Source organism: Chanos chanos, chromosome 6 (assembly GCF_902362185.1).
Source record: "Chanos chanos chromosome 6, fChaCha1.1, whole genome shotgun sequence".
In the NCBI taxonomy this organism is placed as follows: domain Eukaryota; kingdom Metazoa; phylum Chordata; class Actinopteri; order Gonorynchiformes; family Chanidae; genus Chanos; species Chanos chanos.
Window position 1 is genome coordinate 42,280,641 of NC_044500.1, and position 21,732 is coordinate 42,302,372.

At 37.2% G+C, this 21,732-nt stretch overlaps 1 protein-coding gene across 1 annotated transcript in view; it reads left to right on the forward strand.

The window, feature by feature from the left end:
- fhit (fragile histidine triad diadenosine triphosphatase) overlaps positions 1 to 21,732 on the forward strand; it is a 145,977-nt gene that overhangs the window by 103,482 nt on the left and 20,763 nt on the right. Inside the window, exons 4-6 of the mRNA XM_030777829.1 lie at positions 9,209 to 9,354; positions 11,453 to 11,482; positions 19,060 to 19,128. Of these exons, the coding sequence (XP_030633689.1) occupies positions 9,209 to 9,354; positions 11,453 to 11,482; positions 19,060 to 19,128 (245 nt within the window). The remainder of the gene's footprint in view (positions 1 to 9,208; positions 9,355 to 11,452; positions 11,483 to 19,059; positions 19,129 to 21,732) is intronic.

Here is a 21,732-nt window from a genome sequence, read left to right on the forward strand (position 1 = left end):
ATATCTTCAAACTGGCTTCAGTTATGGATGTCATATGACTATTTCATGAGATCTTTAAAGCTCTTACATCCGTACTTTGAATCTTGGAAGCTTGCAGTTAGCCTTGAGGAGATAAGAGTTGAGAAAGAACAGTTGTATAAGTTATCCCAGTGAGTCTCCCGGCTTTCCTTTCCGCTCTTCATTTTAGGGATGTAGTGTAAGTCCTTAGATTTCAGCAGAGATCTTCAGGGCTTTTTCTCGCTGTTCCCGATCACTCAGCGTGGCTTAGTGAGACTCTAATCCTGCTTGACAGTTTAGTGATAATTGCAGGGGTGAGGATTGCCCAAGACACTAGCTATCGGATGAGAAGTGCACAACCTATTGACAGAGGAAGGTGGAGGAACCTATTTTTTAACAATGAAAAGCTGCAAGGTTTTGGCGTGAGAAATATCACCCTTCCGTGACGTGGGTTTACTCCCCCCCACCCCCACCCCCCCGCACACCGCACACTCCGCGCCTAGAAATGTACTGTACTGCCATGAAGAAAATAATTCACCTCTAATGAGTAACTCCAGAATGCACTGACTTGAAAAACGAGTCTTTTGATTGAGTTAAACTGTATATGAGCGCACTATTTTTGCATATATTTCATTTCTCTTTCAAAGGTTCAGGTATGTGTGGTCCATATTTTCTCTCTAAAACGCCTCTTATGAAACACATTACAGATGCTCATATTGGACAGCGTGAGTAAATCTGTCTTGCATTAAAGGTGCTCATGTCAGTTTTATGAGCTGAATATGAAGTCTTGCAGACATCATTTCAAACCTTGCATCCCCTGTAATATGATTATTTATCATTCAATTGCATTACTTCCAAGGGAGAATGATATTCTTTGCTATATATTAAAGCAACAGATGAGACTCTTGAATATTTTACACACGCTCTCTTCTTTGTGTTTGGAACCACCGGAGAGACAGGGATTTTTCTTTGTTTTTTTTGTTGTTTTTTTTTCCCTGTTTGATTGATTGCATAGCGTCTGTTTGCAACTTGCCGGGGCTCAATTAGACATTGTCATTGTGTAACAAAGTAATTTATGCTTTTCCATTACTTACAAGCACAAATCAATCAGAAGGCTAAATGTTCGTGCAAGTCCATTAAAAAATATGCAACACTGGTCTCTTATGAGCCTTACTGCAGTGGGTGTGTTTGCGCATTACTGTATAATTATCAAAAAAGGAAATCTTTGATTTTTTAAAAAAAGAACTTTACTTTCCCTTTGATAACAAGCATCAACAGGCCATATAGCTGAGTGCTGTCTTGTTTAGTAAAAACGGTGACTGCATAATTTATTCCCATGTTCAGTGAGAAAAAATATAACAGCATGCTACCATGTTCCTTTAAGCTTGATTTATGCATTAAACATGCCAAGGACAGTGTTTTGCTCAGATGTGCTACTCTCTCTCACAACATAATTGAGATCAGTTGGTCAAAAAGTGGCTGCTTCTCAAACTCATAAGGACACAGATGTATGTCTTTTCTCTCAAATATGTATGTGTCTCTCTTCTCCATTCATCATGTAAAGGAAACTCATGCATATTCTGAAAAGGTCTCCAAAATCTTTCCTCTGAATTCCTTGAGATGAGATTCATTTTTTTTTTTTTTTTTTTACCCCTTCTTGCTCCTCCTCTTCCTCCTCCTTACTGTTATTTTGATGTTGCTCCGAATGATGTATGATCTCAACTGGATGTTAAAATGTGCAGACATTTTGTGCCAACACCACAGTCAGACTAGAACAGCACAGCTTTGTTCTTCTGATAGTAACATGATGGGTAGCAGTTATTTCTTGTCCATTCTTTGTGTGCTGTCAGTATTGTGTTGGAGGTGTTTTGTCTATGCACCAACACTTCCACCCCTCCCTACTTATGCCATCATTCATCAGTTCTTTCTCTCGAATTTTTCTCCTGTATTTGGCAGTTTTCTCCTTTTTTTATGTTAGAATCTTTTTTTTTGTTTGTTTCCCCTAAAGCAAAGGTGATTATTCTTTTGGGGTTCTAAGATACAGTGTAAACTGAAAGCTTAACACAAATCCTTTCTCTCTCTCTCTGTCTCTCTGTCTCTCTCTCTCTCTCTCTCTTTCTTTCTCTCTCTTTCTCTCTCTCTCGTCCTCTCCTACTACCACAAAATGGAGTTGTTGTCTATGCCAACCAAATTTATTTACCGCACTCTCATGACGGCCTTTATCCTCTTGATGTGCGCTTGTGTCAAAAAGTATATATTCCATCATAGAGAAGCAGCATAGACACAAATGAACTCCACCTCCACAAAGTCAGAGTTCATTCCAAAGTGCATCATCAAGAGCTCTCGTTCTCTGATGTGTTCCACTTCCTGTGGATTTGCCTTGGTAATCATGTGTGAAGGATGGCTCTGCACAACCAGGTGAATGCGTCCATGGCTCTGAGAATAAGACAGAGACTTATGGATGGTCTTATGCATGAACGATGCCATTAACCTGTGGGTGCAAGTAAAGAACAAAGAGATCTCACCAGTAAAATTGTGGCCGTGGACCACACACACTTCTGAAAATCAGCCTTTAAGGTGCTGTGTTATAAGCAGGGCTATTATAACTGAAAATTCATAATATCATGAGTTCAGGAACTGGGCGTATATTTATGAAAAGGTGATGCACAATAGATGTTTCATTTCAGATGAATATAGTTTAATCTAGTTATGCCATTGAGTTTATTTTCATTTCATTGTTCTTTTGTTTGGTGCTAGAGCAATATGCTGGACCCCTTGCAGCAGAACACAGACTGATCCTCTGATTAGCTCCGTAGCAGGTTTTGAAGGGGCTTATTTTCATAATCTTCCAGAGGACTTTGAAAAAATTTGTAGGTCTGCCAACCAGCTGTACCAAGTGAGTCAACATGAGACAAAATCCCGCAGACTTTTGGAACCTCCTTTTCCCACTTTGCTCCTTTTGTAGAGCGATTTCCACTAGAGAAACTGCATGATCTATACAAATCTACTGAACCGGTTCTGTGAGACTGTTCCTCCTCCTAAGTAGCATCACTGTCTCGCTTCAATCTCAAAGCACCCTCTGTTTTAAATTCTCTTCCTCTAGCTTTCAGTAAGAAGTGTTTCACTGTTCTTTTTAATTGCTGTGTTTATACATGTTCATCTTCTTAGCTGGGTTTAGTACACCCCACAAAGAGTCAGATCTTCTACCTAGTCATGTCTCCTGTCAGATGTTGAACAGCTACGATGAAACAAAATGAATTCTACTGAGCAACCGAAATTCATTTTGTTTTCATCCCTCACAGAACTCACAGGCTCATATTAAATGGTTAAATATTTGATGAATTATAACTCATAACTTTGATTACATGGGTTCTTCTTGTAGCCCCCCCCCCCACAGTTTGACTGTTTGAGTGTTTTTTGGGGGTTTTTTTTCAGTAAGAGTTGCATGTAGTAATTAAAACCCTGAGGACTCAACGGGCTCACACAAGCTTTGACTCATCGATTAGAATCTCTTCCAAAGGCAAAATTGTCCAAAACCCCCCCCCCCAAAATAAATAAATAAACAAACAAACAAAACAAAAAATAATGCTAAATAAATAAATAAAAAGCTGTGTTGGTGAACTGACAAACACTTCACTTCATTCTTTTCCATCCTTTTGTGTTATGTGGTTAGGGCTGGCCCTTCTGGAGTTGGAAACACTGAAAAGTCTCTTCAAAAGTAAATCCCTCTGTCAGCAGTTCCATGTGACTTCTCTGAGGTGATGGGGTTATTGTGCCTATTTTATCTAGGCTGTAATCAGTGAGACAGGTGGAATTGTCACCTGTACGAAGGTTTTCTTTGTTCCGTCAGCCATGTTTTGGGAGACGTGGCAGAATGAGGTGGTTTGATGCATTTTCTACCCTGCTGTGCTCATCATGGACCAACAGATAGTGTGTATGTCTTTGTGTCCTCAAACATCCTCTTTGTATGCCCCCACAATAGACCAATTAAGTGTCAAAAGTTGAACGAAAAGCAGTGCAGAGGAAATCTCTCCCTTCAGACAATCATCTTTTTCAAACCCCATTGCTCTTCAGCTGAAACAAAATGATAATAATCAAAATAAACAAATAAACAAGCAAATAAATAAATAAATAAACAGCCCAAAAAAAAAAAAAAAAAACACACAGGAAAAAACACAAAAAGACAAAACAACAGTAGCATCGCTGTGGTAAAGGCAGTCTTAGACTCTTGAACAATAGGTCAGAGTTCTCATTCTGATTCTGTATGGGGGCAGTGCTAGAGTACCTGTAATAATTGACTAAACCTCTTGCAACAAAGCCACAGCCCTCTACAGGTGTGTTCTAGCATGAGAGTGTCTGGTTCCGCCTCGACCTCTTCACCCTGCCACTCACCACACCTAACTGCAAGCTGCCCTTATGATCCCCATTTTTCAAGGTCACGGTCTTTCAGCTAATCACTAATTGTTATATTAAACATCATTCCGACCGGCCGCCACGGCTGCTGGCTGTTTTAATTTTCAGCCGTGGGGGGAAAAATGTATGTGAATCAGCTCTCTGGGCCTAATCAGGGGATTTGTGATCCAATTGTGTTTTTTTCCTTATTTATTTATTTCCACGCACCTAATCCAGCTACTCAATTTTCCCACCACATATTGAAAAGGGAGGGGGAGGGTCGGGGAAGGGGGGGGGGGGGCAGGAGGGCTGGATTTGCAAAGATTCATGCTAAGTCAGTGTTACAGTAGAAATGATAGTGTTCAGGGGGCAGATGTTTTCCTCACAAAGAAATGATTGCATTTGCAATGTAAAGGCAATCTGCATGCCTTGTTCTTATGACATGAACTGTGAGGTTGAAAATGAATTAGGTGAAAGTGGTCAAATAACTGTTATGTCAGATACTAATGGGATCTGAGTAGAGTTTATCACCTCTGTGTCTCGTTCCCATGTGGAGGACTTGGAGACAGGGTTTGGACAGCCTGCGTTGATAGACTGATTAGACATGCATGAGTCGTATCACACAGAGCTTCCGTACATGGAAGAGTTAGAAACAGCAATGCTTTAATGCTTTGCCTTTCCTGCAGTATTAAAAAAACTAAAATAAAAACTATGAATGAATATGGGCAAGGACAGGTGTTGGCTTCTTATGGGGTGTGCCACACTAGAGTGAAAGATGATGATTGCGATATGATTATGATTGTCAACTGTCATGCTAAGGTCATAGCAGAGCATTGACATAATGCTTAATTTGTTTAACTTAAGTATTATGGCAAAGTTCTTGTGGGCACGAAGACATATGTAAGTGTTTGCGGTGATTAATGATTATCTTTACGTAAATATTCGCTTGTGTGTGTACTAGTTGTGAAGTGTTCTCTTCTACCAGGCCATTACTGACGTGATATGATCCAAACAAGTTTCGCTAAAATGAGGACGCATTGCCATCTCCTTGTGTTCAATGGCGTTTTACCATCAAACACAACATGAAAAGAAAAAAGAGCATTTGTTTGTGGTCTTTCTACGCTTGTGTCCTCAGAGAGCTCCTGATTTAGATGCAGCACTCTGCCGTATATGATCTTAAATTAATGCCTCTTTTTCTCCTGCCTTCAGGCCGAAAGTAGCATGTAAAAAGCAATTGCTTGATCTACATCTATTCAAAAGAAATACATCTGGTGTGCTCCTCTCTTGGGTATGTGTCATCCAATTTATGACTTTTTTTTTTTTCCTCTTTGCATGTAATCATATTTTTTCACAGTTATTTCTTTCCACTGCGCACGTAAGTTATAGAGCTGATGACATTTCCAATAGCGGTGTATTGTCTTTTTAAGTGCATCAGTGCTTGAATATAAAGGATATTATAGGCACAAAATCAGCAGAAAATCATACACCTAATATGTGGCCTGTTACGGTAGTTGAGCAGAAACCCCCCACACATGTGCGCGCACACACACACACACACACACACACACACACACATATATCTTTTAAGCCGATGTGGAATGTGGATGAAAAATTGTGCCAACCTGGAGACTTTCACTACAGCCTCAACATATACACATGATGGCTTGCTTTTGGTTCAGTGCTGATCACAGCCATTTTTAAACAGGCAGAGTTAAACATTCCCTTAGAAACAACCGCCATTTTATTTGTTTACTTGTCTATTTATTTATTTATTTACTTATATATTTATATATTTGACTCTGGACAGCAAGCCCTAATTTTTCATCCTTGGTGGCTGCACCGTCTCTCTTGGAAGAGAGATATCGGTTAATATGATATCTGATTTCATTCCACTGTGTGGCACATGAAAGCAGAGGAAACGGATTATTTGTAGCGCAGTGTCGGACTCTGGGGATGAATTTTTGCTCAAATGCAGCCATTGTGCCGTGAATGCAAGGATGTGATCATCAGCATCCAATCAGACGAGGATACTGCTTTATGTCTCTAATATCAACTGATGTCTTAGTTTTATTTTATAACCTTTTCTTTTTTGCTTCAGTGATTAAATATTTATTGCTTTGATGTGTTGACATTATAAAATCCCATAATTTCTTGCCGTAATTACTCAGAGCCTCTGTCAGTTATATTAATAATATGCACGTCACAATATGTTATTTACGTGTCTTATCATGTAATGTAATGACATTCTCTAAGGAAAAAAAGTTATATGTACTGAGATATATATATATATATACACACACACACACACACACACACACACATATATGTGTGTGTGTGTGTGTGTGTGTGTGTGTGGCTCTATGTATTTATAGTAAATTTTTCATCAACATTCCCTAGCACTATACCGTAAATTCTCAAAGAAAAGCCGGGTGTAAAATAATGGCTGGGTCTGAAATTATAGCCGGGGGTGCCGTCTGTTTGGGCAAATAAAAGCTGGTCCCAAACACAGGCCGGGTGAAAAATAAATAAATACATAATTACAGAAAGGCCCAGGTGGTAAATTCATCATATTTCCATAGCCTTATTTACATTAGTTTCACTTTTTAACAGAAATACCATACCAATAATGTTCTAACTCACATGGACTGTGGTCGCTGTAGGACTGTGTGTGTTAATGGCCCATTATTAGTATTCAGGGACATCACAGCTAAAACTCTCTCCTTCCTGTTTCCTATGCATTATTTCATTATTTTAATGAGTTATTTCATGTAACAGCACGGTCCTTGGAAAAACAGTCTTAGCGGTCTTTGGAAAAAGTCACGGAAGGGAAAAAATGTCCGATTTTGTATGGCGTAGGTACGGTAATATAGTAAACGATTACCAGTTTCATTTTGTGATAGAATCACTGTTCATTGCAAACTATTGCATCATTTGCTATACCCACAGATGGTTTTAAACCTGTCGATAATTGTGCTCTTCATTCTCTCTCCAAATTTAGGTAATTTTGGTACATTAAAATGATCTGCGCAAATTCTGAAGTTTGAATGCTCATGAAACATCCACTTTTGTGCGGTCTGTGTGCTAAACTATAATGTGCATTGCACACAAGCTGATGCAATATGATAAGTACATCACATCAGCTTAATTAAACAATCTCATGTTGAAGCTTTCACAATAGCACACAAACAAACAGTCTGAGCTGTGTCGTTCGCATTACGATCTTGCAGATAATAGTAACGCATTAAATAATGGCCTGTCTCAAATAAAGGCCAAGTTCTTTCTTCAGTTGAGGTAAATAAAAGCCCCGGCCAGTATTTCAGAATTTTTATATATATATTATATATATATATATATATATATATATATATATATATATATATATATACATATATATATATATATATATACATATATATATATATATATATATATATATATATATATATATATATTATACGGTTATGTGTCATTTTGAAAAACCCAAGTTTGGCAAAGTGCATTATTACTATTATTTGAGTACTTTCACAACCTACATCCTTTGTATTTCAAGTATTATGACCACTTCAGTTTTGGAATTTTGCTATTCCCAAAGTCTCTCTAGCTTTTCAGAACATATTTGATTCGCAGTGCTTCGGGTGCTTAGTTATTGATCCAGTGACCCAAGACAGATAAGTAACATGCTTTTCAGCCTTTGAACATTTACTTTTTAATTTCACCAAGCTGTCATCAAAACAAGTTCTGAAACACTTCCAGAACTTGATTACTGGTCTGTGTACAACTACAGTGGTACTTATTGAAAAAGTTCCTGTGAAATAATGTTTTATGACCTTTTCGACTTTAGGACTTTGTGCTTTGCTAGGGTTATACTAGTTCCTGAGGGTAGGACGTAAAGTCAAGCAATCACACAATTTTTTTTTCTTTTTAACCAATATCTGATTTTTGAAGGTAATACAACACAATGGTACCAATCTGTCAGAAGGAAGCCATTATTAGTTTTGAGGAAAGAAGGAGAGAGTGAAGTTTGTACGTGTGTGCATGTACGTACACACGTCTTTGTGTGTGTGTGTGTGTGTGTGTGTGTGTGTGTGTGTGAAGAAGGGCAGTTCTCTTCTCTGTCATAAATAAGAATTCGTACCTAAATCCTGTCTCAATCAGTCATCTATGTCCAATGGGGCCAATCTTTCCTGGGTGAGTACTATAGACACTCCACTGATTTGTGTTACTCCCACCTTTTTTTTTGGGGGGGGGGGGGGGGGGGGGGGGTATAGTTTGTATTATACACTGTGTGCATTATACACTAGTGTGTTCTTTTTGGGGGTTTTTCGTGTGTGTTTTTTATTCGAGGCAAAGAAAGTAAAGCTGTTTTCTCTTTGCAGTCTTGATTTCTATGTTCTCACCATCTCTGCCTGGCCTTTACCTTGCTATTGTAGAAAGAGTCAAAATCACCAAAACAAAATGAGGCGTTTCAGGATAGTGTTCTCGTCTGCTTTTTCCATCGTTTTTTCTCTTTGTGTATCTCTTTCCTTTGTAAGCATGCTAAAAAAAGAAAGAAAGAAAGAAAGAAAGAAAGAAAGAAAGAAAGAAAGAAAGAAAGAAAGAAAGTGGCACATTTTCAGGGGTTTTTCTGAACTGGTAGAAAGAGGAAAAAAAAAAAAACTGTTGTATGAAGAGTCTTCATTTGGATGTTAATTTGCTCCTTACTGGGTATATGTAAACTGCTTAAACAAATCTAAAAATGCCTTCATTTCATTGTTATTTATGTTTTATATTTCAGTGCAAACCAATGAGGAATAATTTCCTTGACAAGCTCTTTTTCCAGATGTTTTAGTATGCCCTCTGCGTCAGGTCGAGCGATTTCGTGACCTCCGTCCGGATGAAGTGGCTGATCTGTTCAAAACCACACAGATGGTTGCGGATGTTGTGGAGAAACACTTTCAGGGCACCTCACTGACCATCTCTATCCAGGTAAGCAGATATGTTATGACATTTATAAAAAGCAAAAGGCAAAAGAGTATTTTAAAAATATATTTTTTAAAATATTTTGGGCATCAGAGCTTGTAAGCTGACATATATAAATTTTTATATATCAATATATCTTTTTGTTCATCAGCGTTGAGCATACTGTATGTTTCTGATACATGGTGCTGTATCTTGTTTACATAGAGAGAATCCATCACTGACTCACTAAATGATTTCTTAAGTGTGCAGTCTTTCCGCTGTTGCCGTGGAAATGCTGCGCACCTCAACTGCAAAAGAACGATAATGTGACTGCATTTGATGAAAAGAGCATGCATCATTTTTTTTATTTGTCTTTGTTCCGTAGCAATAGTAAATTAAGTTTCTTAACCCTCTTGTTTTAAAAGAGATCCTTAAGTCATGCCAAATGCTTTGAGAACTAACAGAAGAACACCATCTGCTGGAACAATATAAGAATAAATTCAGGTTAAGATGATATGCAAGAAATGCAGACAGATATCTTATTACAGGTACTTTTTTTATTTTGCATAACCTTTGATATGTATGCTAAGTCCAAATGAATTCCTCTGCCTTGCTGTGTGGTGGGACAAAAAAATCATTTTACTTATCTGAGGAAAGTGAATAATCAATATTCTTTGATTCAGAGGCTGTGAGACTAGATCAGAGATTAGATGTACCTGCTTTCATGTGACTGTCCTCCTCTGGACTGGAAGAAAAGCTTACAACAGATAGAGTCTCTACTGCTCAGTGTTTAATTTTCCTCACAGAATAGTGTGGAAAATGAAAAGTAAGGGGCAGGCAGTCTCACAAACAAAGAGGACCAATAAACAGTTCTCAGTACAATGGTATTTGACAGTTTTAATAGGCCTGCGCATTACCTGTCATGATGACAATGTTTCCATTGATAATGACTATAACACCAGTGTATATATTCCCTCTCAAACGTAAAACATCTCATATGCTAGGCTTGTTTCAACTATGCAAAGAGATTTTGAACACTGTAGCCATTTTTACTAGCATATTTGTTCACAGTGCATGATATCATCTTAATTTAATGAAATTTGTATGAGGTTTTAGCACTGTTTGCTGTCTGGTTGTCCAAATAGTTTAGGAAAGGAAAGGAAGGGAAAGGAGGAGAATATACATATAGATAGATAGATAGATAGATAGATAGATAGATAGATAGATAGATAGATAGATAGATAGATAGATAGATAGATAGATAGATACACATAGATATGTATGCCTAATATGTGTATATTGCCTGGTAAGATGTATAAGATAGATAGATAGATAAATAGATAGATAGATATAGATATATAGATATACATAGATATATATATGCCTACCATATGTGTTTATTGCCTGGTAAGATGTATTAAAAAAAGTTTAGATTAAAAACTTGCTGGTCAAACTGTCTGGTAGTAATGCTTATACAAATCGTAGCTATAACGAATCGAATGACGGCATTGTGAAGTCGTCTGGAGGAGGAGGAGAGAGTGACGCGGACTATGCGCAGTGCAAGCTACAAAGACTCACTGGACACGTTTGATTTCAAGTCGGCAGCAGAGGACTTTGGCGTAATGAAAAAAAAGGAGGAAATAAAACGTTACCTGGTAGCCTGTAGGCTACATTTGATGCCATGTAGGCCTAGCCTTTTTTGTTTTTCTTAAACAGGCTACAGATGTTACAGATTACAGATTTTTCTCAATAGCCTACATTTTAGCTGCTAATGTTGAGTTTTTGCTCAGTTGTCACTGTTCTTTTTGCTTAACCGTTACTGTTCATTAAATAGCTTAACTGATTTGAGGTCGTTGTCATTCTTTCGTCAGCCTAGATGTACATTATATTTGCGTTTGTAACATAGACTGTTACTGAAACGTGACCGGTAAGTTTCAAATTTGTCCAGTAAAATAAATTCTTTCCGGACACCGGACTGGCAAGAAAAAATCCCAGCGGAAACCCTGGTATATATATATATATGGTAGCATAGAAGTATGGTGATTCATGTGAAATGAACATGCTATTTAATTATTAACTGACGTATTCCTGACCGTTTCTAATGATCTGCTCCTTTTCTCAATAGGATGGCCCCGAAGCTGGACAAACTGTGAAGGTGAGAACTTAATAATGCACTCCCTTTAAATTTATTATGAGGCCTCTGTGACAGTTATCTTGAATTAAATAATAATTGTATTTCATTTGCGGGTCCCAAAGTCTTAGATCACATACATTATTAATGGGTCTATTTTAAAATGCTTTGTCTGTATCTTTTGGGTAAAGATGGAACGACGCACTTAGAGACCGTGGGGCTGGCAGTTGAACCCGGAGAGTCCCTGTATACTGTATAATTAGCACGAAACCTTGGCTTTTGTCTAAGGCTCAAACATGCAAAGTATGAGTCAGAAAACAAAACTTCATCTGAAAATGAAAGACGTAGGAGTGCAACAGCTTATTTGCGAGAAAAAAAAACCCAAAAAACAAAACCTGACAACTCTATAGCATGAGGCTTTCTTAAGGATATGTTATACCCAGACTGGCTGGATCTTTGAGTATGCTGAAACATTTTCTATAAAGACTCTATAACTGTTGTCATTGCTTTTGGTGGATGTAAGGTAGTCACTTTTAAAGTGTTAAAGAGTAAGGCTAAAACAAAAGTTCATTTTTTTTTTAAGTATCTTGTTTTTATAAACAATTAATAATCTAACACAAGATACGGAATGCTAACACAAACACCTTTTCATCTCAGGTGTTTGTTTCCATGTCAACAGGAATAAGTGATAACAGCCTTCAGATGATGGTTATGCGTTTGAAGTTCGGATAAAGAACTAGAGTGATTTCAGTGACCAATTTTAGTGACCCTGCTGTCTTTTTTTGCACTTTTTATGCTAATCATCTTATTAAATACATTAATAGTGTTGTCCTTAATGTGCACATACTCTTTTTTATTGCATGTGGAATGGATGATTAATTATACATGTATAGCAGTTGCCATGAGACCAGTTTCTGGCTTGAACTGTGAAGTCGTACTAAAATGTTAATGACATAATTTGAGATGAGGTCTTAAAGAGGCTGGACACAGAAAAGTGGCAGAATTTCAGTGCCTTTAATCAGTTACAGGGAGTTATAGGTCAAATTCACACAGGAAAAGGAAGAAGAAGAAGAAGAAGAAGAAGAAGAAGAAGAAGAAAAAAACAACGTATGCTACAGTGATGATGCATATATGCAATAATTAAAATTCAGTGTAACGAGAGAGAAGGTTGCATTTGTTGATAATGGGCACTTTTTGTTTGTTTATGACAGTTATTTTAAATACTGCCATTATTAATGGTAAGATAATATTAATTTTTTCTGCTTTGGAATTTGAGGGATGCGATCCATATTCTACTGGATGTGCTTCATTAGGATTCCCCTGCTATGTATCCTATTAGTTATACTACTTTTCCCCAGCAGTATAGTGTCTTTCAAAAGAACTGTCAGCATTTCTAAAAGTGTTATATATATGTGATACTTACCTTTTGCGAGAGTTTCAAAGATCTTTCAGATCTTTGACATCAGCGTCATATTCTCCTGGAAAGATTTCACTGTTATTATGAATAAGAAGCATACTAGAACCTTGATGTCAAACATACTAAGAACTTTAAATTGATATATTTTAGCATTATCATTATTATAACTGATGTTGTGCAGTGACTTGATCCTTGTTGTATAAGGAACCTGTTTGTTTGTTTTTGTTTCGGTTTTTTTTTTCACAGAACTCTCCTATCAACAAGTCTTAAAATAAACGTTTTCAAATTGCACCCAGTCATTAAGATAATAAGTGTGTCATTGAAATGCCTCATCTTCAGGAGGCATATTTAAGTCAATGTCAGTCCATTAGAGGACTAAAGATAGTTTGACTTGAAAGTGTTCAGTAGTATTTACCAGTAGTGCTTTCTGATGTTTAACCAATTTTTATCAGTGAGAAGTCAGGATCACTTATCTGTGGCACTTTACTTTATCCATGCCCTGGGCATATGCATTTCTTCCACTCGTGCTTTGTTACTCAGAGAGCTTTTATGACTTGGAATGTTAATCAGGGGCATATAAATGCCAGGAGAGGTAGATGAAGAGACTACATTCAGTATTCACTGTGGAATGAGGCTCCTGAGAGACCGTTAAGATGGCACCAGCTTTATCACATCATTTTTATGTTCATGTTCAAAGTAAAGGTCATCTTTCAAATTCATGCATAGTACCTCTTAGCAAAAGGATGAGTTTGTACTTCAACTACTTGTTTGCATCAATGTAATAGTGGCATTTAATTTGAACTAGGCCACACTCTTTATAAAAGCATCCTCTGAGGGTACTGCGAATTAGAAAACAAATTAACCTTAATACTTTGTAAGTGACCATTGTCAGAACAAAGTGTATGTGCAAAAGAAAGATGTTACTAATGTTTGCCAGTGTGTTCTACGAAGAGCCCGGCTATTAATTCTGTTTAAATGATTTCCTAGCTATTCCTCAGTCATTTTTAATTTCAGCTTGGTTTCACATACCACGCACCAGAGAGGAAACAATAAATTTGTTAACATGTTTGTGAACCATGTTCTAAGTTTTCCTGGTGGAAAGAGATGGGGAGAAAAAGAGGGGCGAAAAAAAAACCCCACTGTGACTATTTGTGACCACATAATGGATGATTTTGAAAGGTGTTTGCTCCCCAGGTTTTGTTATTGTTGTTTTTGTTGAAGATGTTGTTGTTGTTGTTGTTGTTGTTGTTGTTGTTGTTGTTTATGATGTTGTTGGTGTTGTTAAGAGTTGATCCCCCTCCCTTGCTAGGGACATAAGTTCCCTGTGGTTTGGAAAAACAGCCTCATCGTCGTTCGATTAATGACAGTGCTTGAGTTCCACCTCACTGCCAAAGATCTATTCTAAATTACCTCTTCAGCTAGCTTCCATTGCACGGGACTATTTTGCCCCCCCCCCCCCCCCCCCCCCCCAGTCTTTCTTCTCTCTCTTGCCTATGATTCAGACTGGTGGTTTAGGCTTTCTTTTAGTGGCGTTGTAGGTCTGTGTTTAGCATCTTTAACCAGACACATCAGGGTCTCCAATCTGCCCGCAGGCCAGCTGCCATTTTGCCTCACCAGTTTCTAAATCAACTATAAAATAACCAGTATGAATTATAAATGGTTGCAAAGTCCTGCAGTCAGGACATTTTAGTTGCCAGATTTGATCTGCTTGAAAGAATGCCCCCAAAGAGCACACGAGGAGAGAAAAACTATTAAAAAAAAAAAAAAAAATCAAGGTCCCTGTAGAGTTTCAATATTTTTTTTTTCATACAAATTTAATGACAAAAACTATTTTTCATCCCTTGTCCACTGATATGAGTTGTGTTTGTTTATCAATACAAACAAGGTTGAATACAGATCCATTCGAGGTTAGATTTAGTTCTGAAAAGAATAAATGTGTTCAGAACAAGTTTATCTTTGCAATACAGAGCCTCTGACACAATCTGATTTGGATAACGCATTAAGTTTAAGAATGTGCAAATGCTGGCTAATGTAACTGTGAACCTCTTAGAACTGAATCAAGGCTATAATAAAGACCAATTGTTTTCAGTGTTCCTTAACCAAGTGGAATAATCTCCATATATCCTAAACTAATTTTGTACATGGAGAGTTACTCTAAATTAGAATTCTGCTGAGTTCCTTTATGAAAACAGATTATCTTGTGCATATAGCACACCTGCTACACCAGTGCATTGGTTTCATTCATCAAGTAGATTATTGCAATCAGGTGCCCAATGCTAGGAATAAAAAAAATGGAACTTTGATTGAATAAAAGCACAGGAGTCTATAGAGGCAAATATATTTCTACAAACGGCTTGCCTTGAGCTATATGGCGACAGAAGACAGAGCTGAGTATTCAGATGCTGGAATTGAGTTTCCTTATTTTCTGTCTTGTAGAAAGTGTGGGAGTGGCTCATTTGTCTTCCTTAGGAGAGTAATTTTTCTTCTCCATGGACCATGGTTATTTTGAGTACATTAAAGGGAAGAAAGAACACTTGTATGTGCATGTTATTATGGAGAAAGCTGATGTGTGTATAAGCAGAGTGGTCAGATCAGTGACTCTCCATTTGTAATGGATTGTTTCTGTGCTGAAGATCATTATCTATGCTGAAGGTTATTGATGTTCATCAGAGCTTAGTTTATTTCATATCTGATATATGTGACTTGTGTGTCATGAGGCGTTACTGCACTATAAAAGTGGTGTAGTGGGCTCTTTCAGAGATGGCTTGATCCTAGTGAACTGCTTACGAGTGCTGGCCAGCATACGGTAACAAAAAAAAAAAAATCTCTCAAAGCGCTGGTGCCGAGTAAGACACCTGTTTGAACATTGTGTATCAATTAACAGTGACTAGGTTACTGACTACCAGTGCCTGTTATCTCTCTAAATCTATCAGAAAAAAAGCTACAATGATGAACAATAATATACAGAAAGAAAAATGATGTTAAACTAGACATTTTATACAATTCCAAGGGGCAAGTTGTTATCCCTCACTTTAATCTACGCTTAGACATATGCCTACTTATAGCATATCTACCTCATTTAAAAGGCTGCTCTGCCACCAGCCTACAGAGGAAATAAGTAGAGTGTTTGCGCAAGGCCAGTGTCAGACCTCACTATTGGCTCCTATAATATGAACTTTACAATAATCAAACAGGCTTTGCACTATCAGGCTTTGTGAGTCCTTTTACAGGGAGCAATTGAGAGCATATGCTAAACAGCATGACGCAAAATGGTCCTATCAAACCATAAAGCAAGATGAATCTGCCTGTAAATTGTGTGCTGCTTTTAGAGATGTGTTTAACTGCGGGAGCAGAGGACTGCGGGAAACGATCTCTTTTCCTCTAATTAGTAGTTCCGGCTCCAAGCTCGCCTTGTTTTTACCCTCCTGCCTTAATAGGAACACAGCTGTTCATGACAAAATGCATTTGTCTGCCTGTCTGACTAGATTTAACCTAAACAATATAAATAGCAGAGCAGCCATTTTGCTCATTTGTCTGTAGTCAAAAACTAATTAATAGACATCTGTTTTAATTAGGTGTGGAAAAACTCCTGCTCATTCCAACCCTTTATCTCCATGGCAATTGGTCTACGCTGCAGAAATACATCACGAGAAATTCAACCTGTGGGTTTTGTTGGAGGAAACTTGTCTCTGTACTTTATGCACTTCAAGGCTCAAAAGTTCAGCAAAGTCTAGTCAGAGGAAAAGTTCACTTTAAAGTGGTCCACTAATGTGTTGGATTTCCTAACATTTTGTTCAAGTAAATCGGCTTAGTGCTCAAATCATAAAATGCAGATATGTTTTAGTTCAGTTCCATCAAGGTTAAAAATAAACCTTCCAACTAACTTTGAATGAGCGTCAGATGTGTATACCTTTGTGCTTTCAAGATGACATAGTCATTACTCGGACCTCTACACATAATGTAGCTTGAATATCATTGTGTATATTGTAAAGTTGGTATTGCAAATTCAAGGTAGCTTTTTGTGTTGAAAACTACGGTAACGCATCGCTAGTCAAAATACAAAATGCGGTATTTTCATAATCTTTATTTGGAAAGAGCCATGTTGGTTTATATTAGTCACATTTTAAAATGAATTTTTTTGCTTGTATAACTTGTATAAAATTACATAGATTGTTGGATTTCATGACAAGTAGTGTTGTATAGGTGAAGTCATGGGAGGTGCTTCCTGACAGTCTTGGGTTGGTTTCCCACATTACAGGATTTAAACCACTGACAAACTTGCTGTGTTATTTGACTTTTTATAAGTGCTTCCCAGAAATTTTCATTAGAATCATCCACCATAACTAGATTCTTTAATATGTCAGCTGCTGGCTGTAATTGGTGTCCAAAATTATCTGGTTTTGCTACATCTCACAATCTACTCTCACATCAAGGAGAATGAAAACCTCTTGAGAGACAGCGGCTTACTATATTAGGATGAGACTCGTTTTATTTTAAAAGCTTCTCAAACATGGAAAAATAAAGGTTTATTTTTAATTTGGGTTACATGTACAAATAAATTACCATCACACCTCAGCATCAGATTTTATGCATCCTTAAAACCGGTTGCTTTTCATTTCATGCTCTGCTTAAAATCTGTTTAAGAATGGTTGAAAATAGAATAGCCTAAAATAATTCGTCATTAATAGTAATTCACAATTTACCTTGTTGTTTGTCAACAAATATGCAATTAATATACCACTAGTAATCTGAGGACCACCATTCCTCAAAAAAATGATCAGAAAGTCTGACTGAAAAATAATAACTCAGGGAGATGGTTAAAAATCATAAACATCACATCATTGGCATTTTCCTCCAACTTTTGTTTATGAACTGTATTTTCTTAGTACCCAGTGCCCTAAGACTTTCAGGCATGTTGTCATACAGAGCTCTTTGATTTTCCTCACATGCTATGCTTATCTCTGAAGGTCTAGCAAGCTTAGCTTACCACACTACACTCCAGTTAAAATGGTTTCTCGATAAACAGTGCTCCCATGTTTTCTTCAAAGTTTCCTCAAGGTAGGCAAATTTAATAATACAGGCATTATGCAAATGGCTTCATTAAATAGAAAATGCATGGCAACAAAGTCGATGCCTCCAAACCTGTTATCTTGTTTGTAACATTTATGAACACTTATTCAGAGAGCCTGCACTGTTTATCATAACAGACTAATGAAAAATGAATAAATATAAGCAATTAGGTTATTATGGCCTAAATGAGTGCAGTACACTGTTCAGACTTCCTGGTGAAAAACTATGTGATAGCTTATGGATGTAAATGATATATTTTTTTTGTTTTGTTTTGTTTTTGTTGATGTATGTGAGTTACCCTTGATGTCGCTGGAAAACCATGAACACAGCCATAAAAATCTCACATCTCATAAAACACATTTGTTCAGCTCTTAAGTGTCTCTGTGAAAGACACAGAATGCATCACAATACCATGTTTTTGCTTTGCTACTGTCTTTCACACATGGCCCAACAGACAGTTATGTAATCTGTCCTCATACTTTGCCATCTCTCCACACAGGAAAATGTTGTGCTTTTTCCAAATAACAGCCACAATAGATAATCATAGATTACAGCACTGGTGAGGAGAATGAAATAGACATTCTTAATCTTTGTTGTTTCATTCTTTTTTTCTAAACCTCATTAAAACAGTCAGACATGCAAATCCTTCCCACGTTTTTGTAAATCATTGTGCGTGCTTCAGGTTCTCTAATGAAACATGGACCCGTCTTGCCAGGATACACACTAACTTCAATAATTCGCATCCAAGGACAGTGAAACTTCTGAAACTGCTCATGCAGATGGTTAATTTTGTGACAGCATATTGCAGGGTGGGAGCTGAAAAGGACATCTGACAAAGTCAAGTGAAGTTTTAAAAGTAGAAAAATAAAGAGTCTCTGTGGTGTACAAATGTACACTTGGAGGAGTTTACCGCAAATCCTCCAGTGATTTGAAAAAACTGTAATAAAAAAAGAAGCAGACTCACAGCAAACTGAATTAATTAAGAAACCTCCGTGATATTCTTAGTGGAAGATTCATTTTAGGAAGATATAACTCTTTTTAACTCTAAATATTCTGGAGATTACCTGCATGTTTAAATATTCGACTCCTTTATCTTTTCTCCTATTGTTCCTAGCACGTTCATGTCCATGTACTCCCCAGGAGGGCTGGAGACTTCCAAAGAAATGACAGTATCTACGATGAGGTAAGTGCAATAATTTATTGTGACTTAACTTTCACCATATTCCAGCAGCATCCAAATCATCATCATAACTTCTGACAGGTACTATAAGCCGTTTCACATGTGTGATGATGACCTTGTAAACAGTGCAGATGTATCACTGCGCTGCCCTTTAGTACACAGGGATGCACAAGCTGCATTGTATAATGGAAGAAGAGTGTCAATGCTGTGTTATTGCCCCTATTGGAAGCATGATTGGTTCTCTGCTGTAATTGCCATCTGAAGAAAATTTGATTCATGTACCACTTAAAAAGATCTCTTCAGCATGGTCAATATGGAGGCACCAGCCCACCATTTACTCAATTTAAGATGATGCTCTGTTCAAATAATGTCTCATTTATTTGACCTATACCATAATTATAAACAGTAAATACCTGCAAGGCCACACTTCCTACCGAATGGAATTATTTAAACAAACGCAACGCTGTTGTGGAAAACCAAATAATGGACATGCTTTTCTGCGTGTTTTACTGACACACTTTGAATTTCTAATCAGTGATGACATTTCAATTGAATATCAATGACTAGAGTTTGATATGGAAATTCTAATAACCACATCTAATAAAAGCAAGCTCGCTTATAATTCCCAGAAGTGCTTGGGGGAGAAATAGACCGAAGCCACATTGTTGGCCTACCAGTGAAATATAAATAGGTTTGTTTTTAATTTGCATGTGATCATAAGGGTTATTGTGAGAGCACTTCTACCATTTATATTTTTTATGTGTGGTGCAGGAAATGAGAACATTTTTCTCTGAGGTGTTGTGTTTTGCTATAAATAATCACCCACATTTCTCCTCTCATACCTTACATTCTTAAGTGTTTTATGGTCCAAACTAAGCACATTTACTTGCTCATAAAGACTATTTAAGGGGCAATAGGAGAGTTCAGCTTGCCTGCTTCCTTTGAGAATTACAATGGTATCTGACTATAGAATTACTATCATGGCTGTTTTTTCCTCCTTTGGTCAGTATACATTTTAGTTAAATGGAAAACAGCAGGACAAATCTTTGATATTTTAATAATGATCAGCCAACTTTTTTGCCTCTGCCAGATAGACTTGCCATTCCTATCATGGTTTTAAATTTCAGAATTATTAGCCTAATAGCAAAAATAGTGGTATTTTTAGTTTTTCATTAATTGTTTGTAACCTTCTCCTGACTTTTGAGAGTCAACAACCATTTATCTTCTCACTTTTGAAAGTTCTTTCTCTTTTCCCACGGTAAAGCATGACAAATGGAGTGTACATTTGTGTTAGCTCATTTTTACACTTACCGAGGCAGTCCGGAGAAGCTACGGGAGGCCAGCATATAGTCACGATATGGAGAACTTTCTGGGGAGGAAAAAGTATCAGTTAATGCAGATTTCATTCAGTTCCTTTCTGGAAACAACTGTGGTATATATATTTTTTTTCTCCGAACAACTATTTCTGTCTAAACGGATCTAAACATCCCTCTTTTTGAGTTTAAAAATACAACCCATCACGTGTTCTTTTGCTGCTATATCCTTCTTTGCTCATCTTTTTTTAAGGATGTAATTATGTTCAGGGGGTACGACGCTTTTATTCCTTAATGGTGTATTTAAGGAGCCGTGCCAATTACTACATTAGTGATACACAGCAGACATTACATTACATTTGTTCCCAGTGTGTGTCTCTCTCTCTCTCTCCTATCAAAGGCCTTGTCATTGGATGCTGTGGAAGCAGTCATGCAGCCACGTACGCGTCACACTTGGGGTGTTTATCGTAGTAGTGTTAGGAATGAGACTCGGGAGTGCGATTTTATTTGTCACTTTATTTCGAGGATGTGACATGCGGTGGTAGGCTCCCACAGCATGGTCGTAAGGAGCCTGTCCTCTTGCCTGACAGCCACTCGCCGAAAGATACAGTCTTCAGCAAGCTTTTGTCTTCACTCCCTCTGATATACCAGATGGCATTTCCAATTTTCTTTGCAGTGTCACCTTGGCAAAAAAAAAGAAAGAAAGAAAGAAGGAAAGAAAGAAAGAGAAACTGTCAAGGCATATCATACTTGTTTTGTCTTGTTTTCTCTTTCATGTCTATGATTGTTGCCTTGAATATATCTACTTGTCAGTAGACCTGACAGAAAGGAAAAATGCTCAGATTTGGAGCATTTTTTAAAAGCATTTAATCATTTAAGACCGTATCATCAAAAACAATACTGTATCTTTGTTTCGTAACCACTGAGGAGTCATGTCTTGGTAAGTTCAGTATATCACTTTAAGAAATCCACAAACATGATCAGATAATCAGACAATCAGTGATAAAATCAATGATATTTTCTGCACATTGTGATTACTTTCAGATGACTTTGCTTAGCACAGCTTTATTATCTATTGATTTATTTAATTTATCATAAATATCACATGCAGTGAAACCTCAACTGCTGAGCTCCTCAAAGAGAACCCTTTTTCTTGGAGTTATAACAGTGCTCACAATTCATTGCTGATTCTCAATAATGTATAACTTCTCAAGCTGAAATCGTACAAAGGGGGAGGGGAAGAAAAGAGAAAAAAAGAGTGTTACCAGAAAATATTGTATGTTTCATATTCATG